The following is a 19,611-nucleotide window of genomic DNA, read 5'->3' on the forward strand; positions in this document are numbered from 1 at the left end:
TAAATAATTACCTGCCCTAGGATGTGACGGGCTATGGGGGCCTGCACACCTGCTGCTAATCCTGACTCCAGTATTTTCTCTTAATAAGCACTGCTCCAGGAGGAATTTTTTTTTTTTTACAGAACTACTGCTAAGCAAGTGGATCTGCCTGCTTTGAAACCTGAGCAGAGCCTGTGCTTAAAATGGCTGCTTTGAGGAATACTGAGGGGTCGTCAGTCATCCTGTTTTCTGGAGCTCACATTCACACAGGGCCAGTTTCCCCATTGGGCCCAACAGCCACAGTATCTATGGGCCACGATACTTCCAGGGACCCATGAAAATGTTTTAATTTCTTTTCAAGTAAGAAGGAAACAAACTTTTAAGTCTAAGAAAACATTCTAATATATAATACCTTTAAACCAGCACGGTGGTAAACTATAACTTTTAGCTTTTTTTTATGGAGGACCGCAGAGAAGGCCAGAGTGCCTTGGACCCCTCGAAGTCATAATGTGGGTCTGCATTCAGAGAGGGGTTCGCGGCAGAGACGTGAAGCTCTTCGCTAGGATCGCCCCCTGGTGAGAATGGTTCAGGGTCTCCCTGCTTGTCTCAACATGGCCAGGGAGGTCCCTGTGATCCCTGAGCTGGTGACAGTTTTCTGTTGGTGCCTGTGGAGCCCCTGGAGCCCCAAGCTCTGGCCCCTGAGGACCCCACCTGCACCTATGTCTCTTCTGCAGCTCAGGATCTGAGGGGTCGCTGTCCATGCGGGGTTCCTGGGTCAGCTCTCCAGACCATTCTTGCCCAGGAAGGGAAGGCTCTGGCCAGAGAAACTGCATCACCTCCCCTCCCCCAGGAACAAGAGGCACCCCAACGGGCAGAAGCCCTTTCTGGAGGCCCACTTCCTATAACAGTGCTGTCGTAACCACACAATCAGTGCAACCCACACACGCTCTGTAGTCTTATTGCAACCACTACCTGACACGGGACAAGAGCACTCGTGGTGCCCCCCTCCCGGGCTCTGCATCTTGCTGACATGTTCTGCCCTCCCGGTATTAGGAACACCAACCTCGGTGTGCCTGTCCCCCAAATGGCAAGAGCCTGTGTTTCCAGGAGCTGCTGGATTTCTACATTGGTTTGCTGCCAGAAAATGCAGCTACGGCTACCTCTTTCCCTCCTAGGAAAGTCTGTCTGTCCGGGCCTGCCCCAGCCACCTCCAGCCAGACTGAGGCTAGAGCCTTCTGGAGACTGCTCTGCCTGCCCCCACTCTTCCATCCATCTTCTACCGAGCTGCTCTTTGGAAGGAGGGATGCCTCTGGGCTGAGGGCAGGGGAGGGTGCGGGGCTGCTCCTGCATCCGACTCAGGCCTGGGGCCCGTGCGGCATCTCCCTGTGAACTCAGCATGGCTCTCCAGGGTGCTCTGACAAGCATAACCTTTAGAAGCATCTGCAGCAAGCCATCTGGTGTTGATTTTTCAGCTACACCCTCTGAGGATTCACCAGTGCTGCCAAGTCGAAGTAATTCTTTCTGGACACAGCAGCTGCTAAAGTGGGTCACCTTGCATTTCTATAGCATTTCGATGGCCAGGGGACAGCCTGACAAAAGGGAACGTACTTTAAGGTCAGTGACCGGGGTTGTTATGAGCTGCTCGTGGAATCTGGGGCACAGGAGGTGTCCGGGAGGACCTTTACGCAGTCACGTCTCTTTCGCAAATTGTCCTCTTGACTATTTTGCGGCTATGAAACCCAGCCTAAGGATTATAGAAAGTGGAACGGAGGGCTCTGTGTAACTCTAAGGCTCTGGGGGCCATATACATGCAGAGAATAATAGTTCGGATGCTCCAAAGAAGCCATGCCCATTCCTAACTAGTGCCCTCCAAGCAGAGGGAGACAAGGCACAGATGTAGAAATAAAAGGGTAGCCTGTTCGACACTGCTTGCCAGGATTTAGGATTTCCTGTGCCCCTCTCCTAAGGGGTCACAATGACCCTGAACCCAGAGGCAGGCCTCAGCCCTTTGCGCATGCTGGAGTCACCTCAGTGGTGCCATGACAGTTCTCGGCCCTCAGTGAGCGGGCTCAGCGTTCCCCATCAAAGAGCATAAGGTCCAGTTCCACTGAGAATCCTCACTCCCTCTAGTATCACATGGTAATGGAAACCAGCAGAGCCAGCGTACCCATCATGTGACCAAAGCAGAGGCTTTCTCAACAGCACAGATACCCTGCTTTGGGGCGGGCCCAATGTGGCATGGGCTGGCAGCTCCGAGTCAGGCCCACCCAGGTGCACCGGCTCTGGTGTGTGAAACTGAGGCACAGAGGCTTCCCTAAAGGCACATAGCCAGTAAGTGGCAGAGCCCAAATTCAAACCCAGTGGTCTGGTTCCGGAGTCTTAACCAGTCTAACTTCTGTGCTGCCTCAGTAAACCTGCCTGCTTCTGGCTCTTGGCAATCCCTTGTCTCCACAGCCTCGTCCCTGTCACATCTCACCAGGACCACAGTTCAGCCCCCTGACTTCCCCAGGCCCCCAGATCCAACACTACCCGGTGGCCAGAACAGCTCTACTGAGATGGATGTGTGATCATGCTATGTACCCACTTAAAATCCTTCAGTGCCTCCTACCTATTCCTGGAGACATCCCAATTTTTCAGTAGGCCTGGAGGCCTCCCTGACAGGCCTCCACTGAGCTCTCTGGCCTTCGAGCCGCTCCCTCCCTCCCCAACGAGCACAGTGTTTCTGCTCAGGGTTTCTGCCCTGGGATGCTCACCCCAGCCTCCAGCATGTGCCCAGTGAAGATCTACACCCCCTTCAAGCCCCGACTTAGCAGCCACGGCCTCTCAAGCCTCTGCTATCCTGTCCAGGTGGAGGTTTGGGTTTCCTGCCCTGCATGCCTGTCTCACCTCTCCTACACCACAGTCCACAGAATTGTATTGATCTGCGTGCCTGTCTTTCTCCCTGGAGACCGTGACATCTGTCCCTCCAGGGAGCTCGGATTATGTGTCGTTCATCTTTGATGACTCAATGTTTGACACTTGACACTCGGTCAAGGTGTGTTGAGCGACTAAATGAGTTAAATCAAGTGTCTGGCATGGGAACCACACACATAGACAGAGGGAGGAGCGAGCAGCGGCAGTTTGGCTAGATCCTACCTCTTCTCCCTGCCACAGCCCTCCTAGGCCAGCCTGGCCAGGGCCCCACTCACCGGCTGCCCTGAGCAACGGCAGGCACGATCTCATGGCTGGCACGGAGGGGCCTGGTCCTGGCCTTCATGCGGGCACGCTGCAGCAGATGCTTGGCTTCCTCATGCCTGGGGCTCAGCACAGACTCCGGCTTGGGACCAAAGGTCCTGCAGGGTGGCCCACAGGCCGGAGCAGGCGGCGGGGGTGGGGGGGGAGGGGAGGGATTAGAAGAAAATAACATGGATTAGAAGGGCTTTAACAGCACTGAACTTGGCTGTGCCAGAAAAGGCTCTGCATGTGCAGCCTTCCTTGTCCAGCTCCCACACAGAGGGCTCCAGCCCGGGGCCGGGGCTCTGGGGCCTGGAGTCTGGGCAATGGCCCTGCGTGGGAAGGGAGATGGCCCACCTCGGACATCCGCTCAGGGACTGGAGGCAGAGATCCCAGGAGGATCTAAGAAGGGCAGGGGAATCTCCAGATTATTCTATTGTTCCTTCCCTGGGCAGGCAATGGGAGTTATCTGGGAGGACGGGGGAAGGGCCTGGCGTTGTTGGACTGGGCCTGTGCCCAGCCAGATGGTCTTTACACACATCACCTCCCTCTCTCCTTCTGCCTCTCTTTGCACCCACACGTACCCATGCAAGCCCCCACCGCAGACACAAGGAGTCAGGCCTCAGCCCGTCACATTCTGCTCCTTGGGGGGAATGACATTTCTATAAATCCTGGTGCTTTCTTGCCTGCCTCAGTCCCAATCCAAACCCGTCAGGCATCGGCTCAGGGCTCAGAGAAATTAAGCTGGACCCACACCAAGTCAGCCAATGGCTCGATTTTCGTAAAAATAAGGGTCCTCTACCAGCCCTCCCCACCTACCAGATGTGTGGCCTCCCGGGGAGGTCCAGAACCGCAGTCCAGAGCCGAGGCCCTTTTTCAAAGCTGTCTGGCAGACGGTGACATACAGCCTGCGCCAGGGTACAGAATAACGGCAGCCCCCAAGCCCCCACTGACAAGCCATTTCTCTCCACCGAGCTCCCTCTCCCCAGCCAGGCTGACCCAGGGCAGGTGTGCTGTCCGCCTGACAGATGAGGGTATTCCGCAGCAGACGGGAACATTTGGCGCACTGCTCAAGGTCGAACATCAGTGGAGAGCAAAGCAGACGATCGCCAGCCCCACTGCCTCCCGTCTCCTTCCCACACCCTCTGTCTCCTCCTTCCTTCTGTCCCTGGATCCCAGGACAGGCTGAGAGTGTGCGTGGCTGGAGTCACATTCTTTGACGTGACTTCAGCATCCCCCCCCGCCCCCCGGCTGCCCCTGTCCTCACTGTCAGATACGCTGGGCTGTCCTCACCAGGGAGGATCCACCAAAAGAGAACCCAGGCAGGGAGAGGCTCAGCCAGGCTTAGATCTCAGACGGTAGCCCCCCAAATCCCTTGTCTCGCCTGCCGCATGGGTGACCCCAAGAAAGGGGCCTGACTGGGGGAAGGTACCAGTTTCCTGGATGACAGATGACAGATGTGAGTGGGAAATGGCATAATTCTGGGGCCTCCTTGGGACATCCTTGGACAAGCTCAGGCAGTCTGTGGTTCTTTCTTTTTTCTTTCCTATTCTCTTCCTTTCTTGCTTGCTTTCGTCTTTCTTTCTTTGTTGCTCATGCTTTGCACCTAACCTTGCTTTGGAGCTCAAGGGAAAAAAAAAAAGAACTGCTAGAATAAAGGCACCATCTGTGCATATGAACCCTGGCAAGGCCCAGGCACAGTTTTGGAACCAGGAGGGTTTACTGGAGTGACGTGAAAGTGACTCTCCAGGCCTGTGGCCCTGTGAAGCCTCCTTTGGCAGGAGAGGCCTCGCTTTGCATAGCTTCCCAAGCAGGCAGCTTCTCCGACCCTCTGCTGAGAACAGCTGTGCCCCCTGGGGCTCCTGCTCCCACAGCACAGATAATGAGGTTACCAGCCCAAGAGACGCCCTGCAGCCGCCGGCCCCCACACTCGGAGCCTTCCGGGGACAATGTGGTTCCCCGGCTGTCGGAGGGCATTTGTCACAAGACCTGGTGGGCAGGCAGGAGGGCCCCCAGGCAGCTGGCCAGATGCTGCCAAGCCTGGCCTTGCCCCCAGGTTTTTAAGCCATTTTCCAGCTTTGCTGCTTCCTTTCTGCTCCCTCTCCTTGGAGCTATTAATTCTTTTTTTTTTTTTTTTTCCATTTCTTTCTGTTTTCATCAGCTGCCCTGCTTTGGTTCCTGGCAGACAAAGCTGCTTTCTCCACTGATTACAAAAGTAAGGCTTTTTAGGCTCCTGAAGGCGTCCGTGCACTAGCAAGCTGAGCCGGGAGGGGCGTGGCAGCTACCTTCACAGATGGCCGTCAAGGTCAGCAGGGCACGCAGTCCTGGACCTGACCAGCCCCGTGCAGGGGAAAGGGCTCTTTCTCCCGGAAGGCGGGGGCAAGCGGCTGCAGTGCTGGGGGATGTTGAGCCTCTCCCAGCCTGACTGCCCACCCCAGAACCATCACTGCAACATGCTGGTCTGCCGGTAGGGTGCCAGCCCTGCCAGCCTGACAGGTTCAGACTCTTCCATCTGAGCGAGGCTTTCCTGTCTCGTCTGGCCCTGGCCTCTGCCCAGGGGCACGCAGCCCTAGAGCCAACCCCTTCCCATCACGGACTGTACCCCACCGTCTCAGCTCCCACATTGGTGGAAATTTCTTGGAAGGGCTGGGGCCATCAGCGCATGGCGAGGCTGAGGCAATTCCATCTCAGAACAGACACCGTTGCTGCTCTCTAGAAAACCTGCATGTCTGGGCCTCATTAGCTCAGCGGGTAGGGCACAGAGATAACATGGCTGGACGCTGTTCCTCCCTGGGCCTTAATCTCCCATCTGTGAACAGAGGCAGTTGGACAGGCCCATAGACTCCCACTGCTACCCTGTGAGTCCAGGTTTTGGCCAGGTAGTCTGGTAGACCACAGGGTTGGGTGGGGGATTTTGAACTCTCCCTGGGGAGTTCACATCACAGAGGTCTAGTCACCGAGGAGCAGCAATACCTACAAGGAACTAATTGTTGGGGGCGCCTGGGTGGCTCAGGTGGTGAAGCATCTGCCTTCAGCTCACGTCATAGTCTCAGGGTCCTGGGATCAAGCCCTGCATTGGGCTCCCCGCTCAGCGGGGAGCCTGTTTCTCTCTCTCTCCCTCTGCCCCTCCCCCCTGCTCATTCTCTCTCTCTCAAATAAATAATTTTTTTTTAAGGAACTAATTGCTGGGGACAACCGGAGCACCACAGGGGTATTCTAGCCCTTCCCTCTGCCCCTCCAACCACCAGTGTCCCAAGCTCATTTCAAGGACAAAGGTAGCATGTGCCCCCATCTGGCCTGTCCCTCTAAGCCAGTTTCCTGGTGGAGAGACAGGCTTAGCTCCGACCTCAGCTCCCCTCGTGGCCAGACAGGCCGAGATCTCGAGTCAGGAGAGCCTCCACTCGTCTCCTAGCCAAGGAGGGAGGTCAGCAGGACAGAGTGGCATCTTTCTGCAGCCATCATAATCCTGGATTAAAATAATAAGCTCCAGCAAGTCTGGGTCTCACCCTTCCATCCCAGGAACACGAATCAGGGAAATAATTTGGAATATATAGAGATCTGACATTTCCCAGATTCCAGGATGCAGTGGGTAGAGGGGAATGTATGGCATACAGAACATATATAAACCTTCTTGCCCCGCACCTGTTCCATCTTTCTAGATGAGCGAGGGTCGCGCTCTCCTGCTGTTACACTGAGTGCAGTTTCCCCGAGGGAGGGGAAGAGAAAGGCAGGCCTGAAACTGAGTCCTGACTGCGTGTGGCCTGAGGGTGGGAGGCTATCCTCGGGGCATCGTCACAGGACACGGACAGGCTGGGGCCAGAGTGAGGGTTCCAAGCGTGGTTCTGGGGCAGCCTAACCAGGTCCTAATTCGGGGCTGCCCCTTACAAGTGGGTCACCCTGGTAGGTTACTTTGGGGCTAAGCCTCAGTTTCCTCATCTGCTAACTAAGGGCTCAGTCGATAAGTGAGACTGAGCTCCTTTTAAAGGAGCTGATCGCAGAGCCGGGTACTGGGTGAGATTCGATCAGTGTTAGCATTCACTGTTACGACTGCTGTTATTAAGGGGGCTATTTTTTTTAGGTAACTCTCCCCCTTATGAACAAAGGATGGAATCCCTAACCGCGAACTGAAATCCCTGCTGAAGAGATCATCTTGCCGTCGTCTGCAAGGGGAAGGTACGTTTGGAAGGGAAACCATTTTGAAGCTCCAGAAGGCTCGGGGGTTTTGCTCTAGACAGCTCTTGACAGGGCTTCACAGAGAAGGCAATATCCGACCAATGGGGAGCCCCTCAGAGGAGACTGTCTGGTGGCTGACGAAACTGCTGCCCAGAGAATAAACAGGTCACTTCTCAACAGAGAAGGAAGAGCAGACGTCCTCAAGAATGGTTGCTGCAGGGGGCGCCTGTCTCATTTAACACCTTGAAAAGGACCTGGTGCAGGCGAGCAGCGTCAAGACGCCAGCCTCTTGCTTGGGGACAGTACAGCAGCTGGCCCTGTTCTTGCCTTCTTGAAGGCTAACAAACTCCTTGGGGGTGGCCCCTCTGGGCAGCACTGCCTGGCCTCAGTGTGCAGAGGCAGGTGCCCGAGACACCCCCAAGTAGGAGGGAGAGTGGCCGGCTCAACTCCAGAGGCCAGGAGGAGGGCTTCCTCTGCTTGAACGTCAGCCCGACCCCCCACAGGTGGTGGAGGAGAAAGTAGCTTTCTTCAGCCTCTATATTCGCAGGGCCACCAGGGGGTTTCCACGTGTGGCGTGTATGTGAGTGTGGAAATGGCATGGCGTGAAAGCTCCAGGTGGCACGAGCTGTGCATCAAGGCTTCCAACGTTAGCGTCCTTCCTTCTCCACCCAGGACTTAGAAGCCTAGATAACCGGGAGCACGGTATCAGAACACAGGCGAGTGGTTTACTTGAAGATGGTGAATGTGTCTCCACTTGTTACTGCCCTACTTAAGATCTCAATTCCAAAGCTCTCCACAAATGGAGAGCCAGCCTTCCCGTCTTGTATCCTGTAGTATCCACACATGCCGCTTCAGCCTTCTCGAAAGCATTCCCGCAGGTCCTACCCACCCGGGGGTGTCCTCTCCTGCGTCCATCCCGCTTCTTTCGAGCCCACCTACACTCCTGCCTGCGAGCCGCTGCCAAACGTTTCCTGAGGGCCTGTTCCCTGCAGCTACGGGGCCCCGGAGAGAAGACCGGCATAGTTTTTGTCCCCAAGGAGCGCGAGGAGGAGACCCAGCAACAACATCTTTCGCTAAAGCTGTGCAAAGATGGCAGTGAGCACACAAACGGGCAATTCCCTCTGAAATCAGACACAGTGGTCGGTTCACAGGATGCTCTCCAGAAATGTGAGTTAATATGTTAATTTTTAACAAGCCGGAGATTTTCTCGCAGCTGTGGGCCTGACCCCTTGAGCCACAGGCCAGGCCTCGGAAACTCTTGGGGGCTCCCTGCCTGCCTCCCTTTACAGTCTATGAACTGCTTTGGGGCAGGGAGTTTTGACCTGTAGCAATCCCAGCTGGGGCCGGAAAACTGCGACCCACCAGGGTGTGAGCGTCTGTGGGCTGGCACTCTGCCTTCTCTTCTCATGAAGAGGTGTGTGTACGGGACTGAGCTTCCCTCGAGCCTCGGCTTCCAAAATGGGCACGATTCTGCCACAGGGATGCAGCGCGGCGGGGGCGGGGGGAGGGGGGGGAGTGTCGGTCAACAACCTAGGGAATCCTCCAAGTTTCCTTCATCAGCAGAGCACAAATAAAACACAACCCCAGAGACCCTCTTCTCTCCATTTTGCGCACAGCGGAGCAATCATTAAAGCCCTGCAGACACACTTGAGGATCTGGAGCACTGATCCCACACGGAAGGTCCTGATTCGAGCCAGAGCCGGCCTCAAGGGGGCACGCTGGCACGTGCAGCCGCCCAGAGCTGGGTGCTTTCAGCTCCCGACTCCCATTCGGTGCAGGGCGTGGGGTGAGGACTGCCTTGACTGCTGCTGCACCTCTGGCTTCACATATGTTTTGCACAAGCTGGGGTAACTGAGGGTCCTAGGGCGACCTGTAATCCTGATCTGCTCTCTCAGAGCCTCAAGAGAGGGAAGAGGCCGAGCTGGTCCTGGCCATTTCATGGAGTTGGGGTGGGATGCCCACGGGCTGCTAAGGATGGAAGAGGGCAGAGCCAGCCCTGAGCAGAGTGCCCGCTGCACTCTCCTTCCCGCTCCTGCCTCTGATGGGACCAGTTCCCAGTCCGCCTGTGAACAGGTGGCCGACAGCACCGGCCCCCGTCTGCACTCTCTGAAGTGCTTACCTCCCACCCCCTCCACTCCCCAAACCAGAGCCTTATGCCCCAAATCATCTCAACGGTGGCTTGGGAGAGAAACAAGATTAGCCCTTGGAGACTGTCAACTCCCCTTCTTTGCCCATCCCCGAGAACACCTCGCCGGCACTGGGGGAGGCAGAAGACCCCCAGATCCCTAACTCGAGGAGCGGCCTGGGGGGGCATGGAGAGGACAGCCGTGGCAGTGTGGCATAAGGGTTAGGGCACAGACCCCAGTGCCTGCAAATCCTGGCTCCCACACTTACTAGCTGTATGACCCTGGGCAGGTCACTTAACCTCTCTTCAGAGGGGTCTCTTTGTCAGGGAAACAGAACAAGCCCTACAGGTAGTTAGTAGGATAAAGTGACTTCACACAGGCCCTGGCACACAACAGGGGCTGGAAAAGGGCAGGGCTGGCATGGTCTTCTGGAGGGAGGGACTGGCCACCGGCATGTTCCAGCTCTCTAGGACTCAACCTTCCCTTGCCCCTCAGTAGAGGGGACCACCCTGGGGTCAGGGGATGGAGGTCTCCTCTGCATTTGGCCCTTAGCATCTAGGGTCCCAGGGCACCTCTGGTGTTCCTGTAGCATCTCAGGTGTCCCACCTGCAAGGTCAACTCTTCCGCTGACGACCCCCCAACAGGCTGGCCCACACCTCCCCCCCCCCCCCCCCCCGTCACACAGTGACGACTGTCTCAGGCTCTGCAGTGACCATCATTTCATGAGCTTCTTGTCTCATCACCATGCAAAGCAGTAACAACTGCAGACAATTATAATTAAGTACAGGCTGGATTAATGTGGTCAAATGGATATTTGATGGCAATCCTGAAAGGCACTGATGCTGGACCTGAGTGTGAGGCAGGACCTTCTCTGTGTCACATCCTCAGAGATCACAGGACTCACTGCCAGAGCATGTCCTGACCCCCCGAAGGACGGCCACCAAGATGCACGGCCACCGCGTCAGAACACGCCACTGCCCAGGGCCCTAGGCCCCTCCGTACAGACACTAAATCCCCAGGATGCTGGTCCGATTGGCACCCCTGGATTACAGAACTGAGAGAAGTAGGCCTTATTTCAGAGGTCTCTTGGGAAGTTCAGCTGTAAGGAAATGGCATCAATAAATCCATCCCCCTTAGGGGACAGACGGAGCCTGCAGTGTCTTAGGGTACTTTAATTTCTGCCCAGGAGACTCAAGAATAGAACCAAATGAGGCGCTCTGCCCAGGGGGGCCTGAAGACATGGCCAATGTTTCACTCAGCCTTGAACTAGGGTATGTTCCCTGGCCCTTCGGCCTGTGTGTCTGTTCGGGAGGGGCCTGACTGCAGATTGCAGGTCAGTGGGGCACTCTGGAGGACACAGTTTTCCCCATGCCAACTCTATGCCCAGATATATGCTGGCCACAGTCCTAAAGCTCACTAAGACAGTTTCTTCCTCCACACACACACACACACGCCCATCACATATATGCACACACCTACACATCCTGCACCTGCACACATATACCCCACCTGAACCCTAAAATGCTGCAGGTGGCCTGGCAGTTTAAACAATAGTCCAGAAATCCCCATCCGGAGGATTCTACACAAACACCATCTCCTCACAGGACTTGCGGGCGGGGGGGTCCCTTCCTCCACCACAGTTGAGGTTCTCCTCCTCTAAACTGGGTATTTTTATTCCTTATAATCCGGTAAGCCAGTCGGGAACTTTGGTTTCTCCTTTCAAGAGTGAGCTCTGGACAAAGCCCCCAGGGGCAACAGGCTGGGGCGGGGCCTCTCTCCTGCCGGGGCAGGGGTGGGGGGGTGAGAGGTGGGGGGCAGGAGCAGCTACAGAGGAGGAGGTACCGTCTCCCAGGACACGCGGTGCGTCTGCCCCAGCTGCCTCCTCCACGGGCTCCCCAGGTAAGGAGAGGGCAGGGAGGCCGAGAGCGTGTCACTGAGGGCCAGTCCTTCCTGCAGTCACACTCCTCTGCACGGGGGCCGGGCTATGTGGGGACCTGGCAGAGGGGAGCCAACTATGATTCCAAGTCATAAATAATGAGGGATGAAGGAGCCAGAAAGCCCCCACTCCACCAGCCCTTGGCCAAGGCCACGGCAAAGGCCAGTAGCCAAGCAGAAGCTGGATCGCCTGAATCGGGGCAGCCCTCGATTTGTGAAAGCAGGACCAGGGGGGCCCCATCCACGTTTTCTGGAAGGCAGGTCAACTGAAGTGGAATTTCTGCAGGGAATGGCCTGGGAATGAAGAAGCAACAACTCTGACCTCTGCCCCCCACAGGAGCCAGGAGACCCTCAGCAAGTGACGTCACTGCACAGCTGGAGACACGGAGCCCGGTGTGCCCGGGGCCAGGAGCTCGTTGAAGGCGGGGGCCAACCTCTGAGCAGGCACCAGGGGTGGCCCTCAGCCCCACGGAGTGCACATCCTGCCAGGACACTGTCCACTCTGGAGAGTGGCCCCACGGCCCCGAGCACGCCGTTGCGCCAACTGCCCAGAGACACTGGTCTGTGTCTGTGCGATGTCACAGGTGAGGTCAGAGGAGGTGAACTCCTTTGCAGGAGCCAGCAGACCCCCTGGGTGGGGAAGGAACTGTGGGGGAAATCTGTGGACTATCCCTAAGGATTTTCACACATTCTTTCCTATTAGCCTCACCACAGTCCTGTGAAGGAAACCAGACAGGCACTATTTGGGCCACCTTGGAGATCAAGAGACTGAGCCCAGGGCCGGGGAAAGGATGCCCAGGGACGCAGAGCAGGTGGCTGGCAGTGCTCTTGGCCCTGTGTCCTGTGCCCAGTGGTTTTCTCCCAGTGGCCAGGCACCTGTGGGCACTGGGGGGTGCTGACACCTTCCATGGGGCCTCAGATATGAGGATCCACAGTGGCCCGCTGTCCACTGGTCTGCTGGTGCGGCAGCGGGGGCGGGGGGGGGTGGAGGCGCGGGGCAGGGAGGGGGTCCTGCCTGCCTCTTGCTTTCTCGAGGTCTCCCACTCTCCTGGCGCCGGGCAAACGAGGGGACCCCAGTGAGGAGGGCAGGAGAGGACGTGTGCACCGTGGGCTCTCACCTGTTCTGGTCCAAGTCTTGCAAGGAGATGCCCGAGTCCCAGTCCACGTCCCCTGCTGGTCGCTCTAGGACATAGAACAGAAGCGGAGCTCAGGGCAGAGTCAGACAGACACCGGGCTCTCAGCTGTGACTTAGTGAACACCCGGAAGAAAGCTGTCTCCAGGAGCGACTTATTCCCTAGACACACTCAACCCCGCTCTGTGTCTCAGCTGAAGAAGTGGAGGCATAGCCTGTCATGGTGACAGGGGGGCACTGCCACGGGCGAAGGGGACCGCGTGGGTCCTCTCAGGTGTGGGGTGAGGAATGGACTTTCGGAGTGGGGGGAAGCACGGAAAGAAGGCTCTCTCAGGCCCGAACACTTACACATCCCAGCGGAGCTGCTGCCTGGCAGAACCCTGCCCCCTGCGGGTGGGGCTTCCGCCAGGAGGCACTGAGCTCCACTGGGGGCTGGGGGCAGGTCACCGGAGGCAGGTGCCGAGAGCCACCCCAGAGAGGGCTGTAAGCCACAGGGGAGAAAGCATCCCAAGCTCTGAGGGTAGCCTCCAGTTGGTCTGGGGGGGCCATGGGGGTCTTCAGCAGACAGGCTAGCTGTGAGGTGGTAAAGAATGTATGTCAAAGCCCAGAGTAAGAGGACATCTTGAGGAATTAGGTGGCCGGCAGCTGTGCCCTTCTCCCTTTCCTGACACACGCCACCACGGGTACCCTCTTGCCCCTCGTCTCCTCCTGGACTCCCTCCTTTGGCCCCCACCACCCAGACCTACAGAGAGAGCCTCACCTGGTAGACCTCTGTCCCAGGATGGAGTCCAGGCTGGGATTCCCACCCTGGGGGGGCCTTGGCCGCCAACATTTAGCATCTCCTGCAGCAGAAGGCGGTTCCTCTCCACCCGGTCAGACAAGGATAAAGCACTGCCCCCAGGGCCCAGAGCCCCCAGCTCTGCAGCTCGCCAGAACCCCTCGAGCAAGGCTGGCCTGGGAACAAAGTCCTCCTCGCAGGTAAGAGACAAGCTGTCCAGGTCTCCCCCTGTAACTAGATCATCTTGAAGGGTGTATGACCTTCCCTTCCTCAGGTTGGGCATGTGGGCGATTTTGTTACAAGGACCAGGGCCCCCAGGCCGGCCTGGAGTGACTCTGTGAACAGGGTTCTCTTCCAAACAGCCAGGCCCTGGCAGCAGACTCCTCTCATTGTCGGGCAAGGCCTGTACTGCTTCTGGAGGCCGCGGGCTCCTCCCGTTCCGGCACTCCAGCCCAGGAGAAGGCGGCCTAGGAGGTCTGGGACCCCCGTTCCGGGCAAGTTCCTCCTTGCTGATATCGCTGTCCAGCTGCCCATCAGGCAGATTCTGAGCAGGGAGCATCCCCTGAGCATCCGCCAAGGAAGACCCCTCTGACAGAGGCCCAGCTCCCCCCACCTTGACTCGCCTGCATTTGGGTTTCTTGGATGGCCACTCGTGAGAAGTGAGGCCGGGGCTCACCCCCTGTTTGCCTGCCGTCACTTTTTCCTTCAAGGCCCTCACTTTGGACTCCAGCACAGAGGGACCTGGGAGTTGTATCCCCCATGCCCTGGGGTGTTGGGGGGCCATCAGGCTGGATGTTCTGTCTTCCAGAGAGCAGGACCAGGGTCTTGGGAGGTGTCCACTATCCAGCTGTGGCTCAGGGCCACTTCTCTCCACAGCCAAGGTCATCTCCATGGAGCTGGTTGTTCTGCTCCCTATTTGGGTCCCTCTGGAGGAGAAAACAGACAGAGCTCCTGAGACCCAGCATGTGGCTAGTAGCTCCAACTACCTCCTGGGTCCCCAAAGTGCCTTGGAATTGAGGCTTGTGCAGATGAGAACAACCTGGGGACAGAACTTTGAAAAGTATAAATCACTGGGTGGCACAAATAAGTTATTGAGTTTTTTCTTCCAAGTCTGAGCAGTGTTCTAGTTTTTCTATCCCCATTTTACAGATGGGGCACGATGAAGCTTCAAACAACTGCCTCATGTGGACCAGAGTGACAACAGGGGCCAAATTTCCCAGCCCCTGGCCTCCATCTTTGCTGACAGGAGGTCTCAGGGGAGGATGTCAACATCTGCTAAGAGCTAACAAACTCCTCCTTTTTTAAGGGGAGCCAAAGGGGATGAGGGACTTCGGGAAGATACCACACAGGATCTGACCCCCTGGTTGAAGGTGCCTCCCTGTGTACAAGCCACAGGTCAGCAGCATGGGGCTGTGTGCAAAGGGCGGCCGTGACGAGTCACCGGCTCCTATCCACATCTACTCTGTGGCAGGCGGGCCTGCAAGAGCTTTCAAACACACTCTCTCTAGTGATCCTCACACACTCTGCCAGAAGGGGATTATCTTCCTCATTTTCACAGATGGAGAAACTGAGGCACAGAGATCTGGTCACACGGGGGCTGAAAGAAGGCTGGATTTGGAATGCAAATCTCCTTCCAAGGCCGGTGGCTCAAAGCACTCAGTGATCAGGGGATCACTAACCCCCCACTCCCCTTATTCTGTAGGTGAGAATATCCAGTCTGGAGAGGTTAAGTGACTTGCCCGAATCACACAGCTCCTTGGTGGCGGAGCTGATGTCAATGTCTTCACAGAGAATGAAAATGAGCATAGGATTTTATTCCCCAAGTGGTTCAGTGCACTAATATTTACCCCACTCTCTGAGAAAAAGCTCCTTAAACACCATACATTTAGATATGTCTCACTTGAAGTAAACTGCATGTATAAAAATTCATATTTACATAAATTACAAATTAGGAGTTAATTTTTCACTTCATATATGAACTAAAGTTCACCACAGGATTCTCTGAAATGGCAAGTCCCTCCATCGTCGTTTACAATTCGATTTATACATGTTTCGGGAATGTACATAGTTCATAAAGCAAAATACATACATAGTGCAAATGTCACATCAGCCTTAAGCCTGTGAAGTATAAGGAGTATCTTCAGGAGGGCGAGATCATTTCCTCCACCAGCTGATCTGGAATTTACCAACTTTCTTTTTGCAGCCCAGCCACCGAATTCTCTCTTCTAGAAAAGTTCAGCTCAGAAAGCAGGGGATTCGGGGCAAGGCCAGCCAGACGAAAAGAACTTTCTGACGGGTAGGCTCTGGAACCCGCATTCCCGGGGCATCCGGGTCTGGAGCCCTTCGAGCACGCGAGCCTTGCACGGGGCTCCCCGGGGCACCGGCAGCCTTCCGTGGAGCCGGCCGGGCCGGGCCGGGCCGGGCCGAGCCCGGGGTCGGCTCTGACTCCCGCAGGCTGAAGCCGGAAGGACGCGCAGGGCGGCCTCCCCGCGCCGCGGTCCGCTCCGAGGCCGCGCGCGGCCGGCATCCCCCTCCCACCCCATCCCCTCCGCTCCCCCGCCAACCCCGCCGGCCCGGCGCCTCGCTCCCGCGTACTCACTGGGGGCCGCCGCCCGCAGGCCGGGCCGCCGCCGCCGCCTCCGGCACCCCCTCCATCCCGCGGAGCGGCGCGGCCCTCCTCCGGCCCTCCGCCCCTCCGCCCTCCGTTCCGGCCGCGCGGTGGGGTGCGGGCCGCCGCCTGCCTGCGGGTCCGCGGGGGGAAGCGGGCGCGGCCCGAGCGGGGAGGCAGCGGCATGGGCTGCTGGTTCCCGGCTCTGCCAGCCCCGGGGAGAGGCCAAGCCTGGCGCGCCCCAGGCCGGGAGCCGAGAGAAGGAGCAAGGAGGGCAGAAAGGCGGGGCAGCGGAAGGGGCTGGAGGAACGGGCCCGTGCCCCCACCCCAGCCCCCCACCCCGGCCCCCGCCGCCCTCCGCTCGCCTCCTGCTCCCGGCGAGGGCGGCCGCGGGTTCCCACGTCCCGGGGAAGGGAGGACGAGCGGGGCCGGGGCCCGGGCGCGGGGACCGAGGGGGCTCGGGGCCCTCGGAGGACGCCGCGGGACCGACCCCTTCGCGCGGGCCCAGGCGAGGCTTCGGGGCGCGCGCGGCGTGGGACCCGGCTCCACGCGAGCCAAGGCTAGGAAGACACCGCGTTCCTCCCCGGCTCCGCGGGAATGCGTGTAACTCTACACCCGCGGCTTGAGGGGAGGCTCGGCCCTCCGGGTGGAAGCTAACCAATGCCCTTTGTTTAGACAACTTTTCCAGAGAACTCGGGGCGCTCTCTCAGAGGTGCCCCAGCCTCAGAGGTCAAGGTCATTCGTTTCTGCTTTCCTGCGGCGCGAGGGTACCCGGAGTGGAGGCGGGTTCCCTCATCCTGCCCTGCCCGCGGGAGAGCCTGGTACCTGCATTGCCAGCCCCTGGGATAGGGACCGGTTCTCAGAGCCCTGGGGCCTCCTCAAGAGACCTTGTCACTTTTTCCACACCTGGGAGGAAGTGGCAGCAAAGGCTTTTCCCTGCAGCCTGTGGCCCAAACCAACAGAGCTTGCTTTTTCTGTCCACCCAGAGGGAGGTAAAGGAATCTCACCTGTTTCCAAACAGTTGTCAACAAAGGATAGGAAACAATAAGAGAGTGAGGACCCAGGAGATTCCAGAAATCTCTGCAAAGAGAAGAGTGCTCATTCATTGTTCCTTCAGCCGGACAAGCTTCTCACTCAAGTATGGGTTGCTCTCCTATTTGTACTTGCGTGCTACTGTCACCACCTAGATGACAGGCACAGCAACAGGACCACACAGTGTGCTTGCCAAGTGCCTGCGCAGGGGTGGACGCCAGGGATGGTTTCGGGGGGAGGCCTGGCTCTTGAGTGAGGAGGACTTACCCTGTAAGTGGGGGCATCTGGGCAAGGCTCAAGCCCCCCAGGCGTGAGAGCAGCTGTTTGGGGAGCTGTGTTAGATTGACCTTGGGCTAATTTAGGAACCTGAGCGATTATCTAGGGCAAACCCTGTGTGTTACAGAATAGGCCCAAGGTCACACAGCTCTCCTGTCAGGTGGTCTCCAAAGTCTGGGGTCAGTGCTCTGGCAAGTGAATCCCTACCTCCTTCCATAGTCCCAGAGCAAGCTGTTCCTCCAACAGGGCACTTACTGCCATTTCTTAGTACGGATCCCTTCATAAGACAATAACGTACCATATACAGGGATTTATGGAGGTACTGTGCACCTGGCATTGGGCTAAGCACTTTACATGCCTTATCTCATATGGTAACCCTAAAAGATGGGTACTGTTTATTGTCTCCTTTCTACAGATTAGGAAACTGAGTTAGGTGATCTTCCCAAGATTATGGAGCTCGTAAGTGGTATGCTTTCTAGAGTTCAAGACCCTCACCTCAACCGCACCGCACGGGGGGAGGGCGGCAGCACTCTGCATGTGCGTGTTTGGCATAGAAAGAGTTAGTCTAAAAAATCAAAACATTGTCAAGTGCTATGAGAGAAAAAATATGCTGCAGCAGCGGTCTGGCCCTTCCGGTCTGGATACTTTCTGCCTTCCTTACTCCGGCAATCCAAGGTAAAGTTCTGGAAACCTGGTAAGACCCCTTCCTCTCGTCCACATGCAATGTCAAACCCAACAACATTACTCTTACCATTATTGGGAAACTTTTACGAGCTAAGAGACTCCATATAGGATCTTTAGATCTTTACAACCATCCCACCAAGTGAGTGTAGTGTTTCTCCACTTTAGGGATAAGGAAATCGGGGTATAGAGAGCTGAGGGACTTGCCTGAGGCCACACAGCTAGTCTAGTCAGAATCCGAATCCAGTCCTGCGGGGCTCCAAGATCTTCTGCCTTGCTTTCTCCTTCCAGAGGCATCTCAGAACCCAGACTCTTGCAGGTAACTTCATGACTCCCGTTCCCCACCCCCAGAAGTTAATGATCTGTAAGGCAAGTTTCTGAAAGTTCCAGCAAAAGCTTAATGTTTAAAGGAAACCTGCCCCCCACCTTTTGAGATGCAAATAATCACCTTCAGTTTACTCATTAAATTTGTTACTTTACACTTAATATAGGGGGATGGGTGTCACATCTCTACAGAGGTTTGAAAAGCCATCTACAAATACCAACAAGCATAGCCTCAGAAGCTATTAATTTATCACAACATTCACACATTGGAAGGCATTTCTCATTCATCTGGATTCTGTTTGGTTCAGCAAATATCCATTGAGTTTCTACTATGCACCAGACACTGGAAAGACAAAATGTAACACCACAGACCCTGTCCTTGAGGAATTTCTGGTCAAGTTGGGCAGGGGAGGGAAACAGAAACTTTCTATATATGTGCTCCCCAGTCAGGCTAGCACAGGGTGGTGGTATAGGTCGGCTCACAGGAACAGCTGAGGTGTGTGACTGAGGTGTGTGTTGGGTGGGAGGGGTATGGCGGAGCACCGGCTCGTGGAGAAAGAGCAGGAGTTAGCCAGACAGAGGGGGAGGGGTGGGAGAAACATTTCTGTCAGAGAGATTAGCATAAACACAGGCATCCAGGTGTGAAACTGCCTGGTTCCATTGTTACTATGAGTAAAAGTTACACTGGAAAAGCAAGAGCCGGGCTGAAGTTGCAAGGCAGGGGTGGTGTGGCCTGCTGCAGAGCATCTCGTGTCCGGGTGAGGAGCTTGGACGCTGTCCTGTGAAGTGGGAGTCCCTGGAAGGTGGGCTACCTTGAGCATGGCACCTTTCTGGACTGGAGAACCACCTTATGTATGTCATGTGTATCAGAATCCTTCAATACCGTGTTTTGGAGAGAAATCTAGGAGGAACACAAATACATGGGATGTAGCAATCACATAGACTTCTTCCTCCATTTGAACAACGAGGGAGACCCAGCCTCCCTCCACTTGGCCTGGATGAAAACACCACAGCTCACCCCTCCTCCCCGCCTTCCCTCAACAGGCTCTGAACACGGAGCTCTGAACAGGAGCCATGTTGGATCTGGAAATCGGGTTTCACTTAGGATAAAGGGATGGGTGAGAGATGGTCCTTCAAGGTCATACCATTAGAGGTGGGTGGAGTGGGACTGGGGTGGGAGGGACACCTCTGCCGGCGCTTCACTGTACTGCCTGAGGAGCTGGTCACCCCTGTCTCGGACGTGGGGCACATGGTCTGAGGAGCACACAGAGCCAACTGGTCCTGTCAGTGGCTCTTGGGGATGCTGTTCACAGCTCCAGGGTCTTCCCTCAGGCTCTTCCCTTTTCCTTCCAGC

At 56.6% G+C, this 19,611-nt stretch overlaps 1 protein-coding gene across 4 annotated transcripts in view; it reads right to left on the reverse strand.

Annotated features, from left to right (window-relative positions):
- Nucleotides 1–19,611, reverse strand: part of KIAA1614 (KIAA1614 ortholog) — a 55,297-nt gene that overhangs the window by 24,657 nt on the left and 11,029 nt on the right. The window contains exons 1-4 of one of the 4 annotated variants that reach the window (XM_025877686.2): nucleotides 15,936–16,199; nucleotides 13,319–14,262; nucleotides 12,545–12,608; nucleotides 3,168–3,311 (exon numbers count right to left, since the gene is read on the reverse strand). In XM_025877686.2, coding sequence (XP_025733471.1) covers nucleotides 3,168–3,311; nucleotides 12,545–12,608; nucleotides 13,319–14,262; nucleotides 15,936–15,991 — 1,208 coding nt within the window. In that variant the 5' untranslated portion in view covers nucleotides 15,992–16,199. Of the gene's footprint in view, nucleotides 1–3,167; nucleotides 3,312–12,544; nucleotides 12,609–13,318; nucleotides 14,263–15,425; nucleotides 15,663–15,935; nucleotides 16,200–19,611 lie in introns of those variants that run through there. The other 3 variants (XM_073900160.1, XM_073900161.1, XM_073900162.1) reach the window with 3 other exon arrangements.

This window comes from Callorhinus ursinus, unplaced genomic scaffold, assembly GCF_003265705.2.
Source record: "Callorhinus ursinus isolate GAN/ISIS: 27379988/994484 unplaced genomic scaffold, GSC_fseal_2.0 scaffold13, whole genome shotgun sequence".
Taxonomy (NCBI): Eukaryota; Metazoa; Chordata; class Mammalia; order Carnivora; family Otariidae; genus Callorhinus; species Callorhinus ursinus.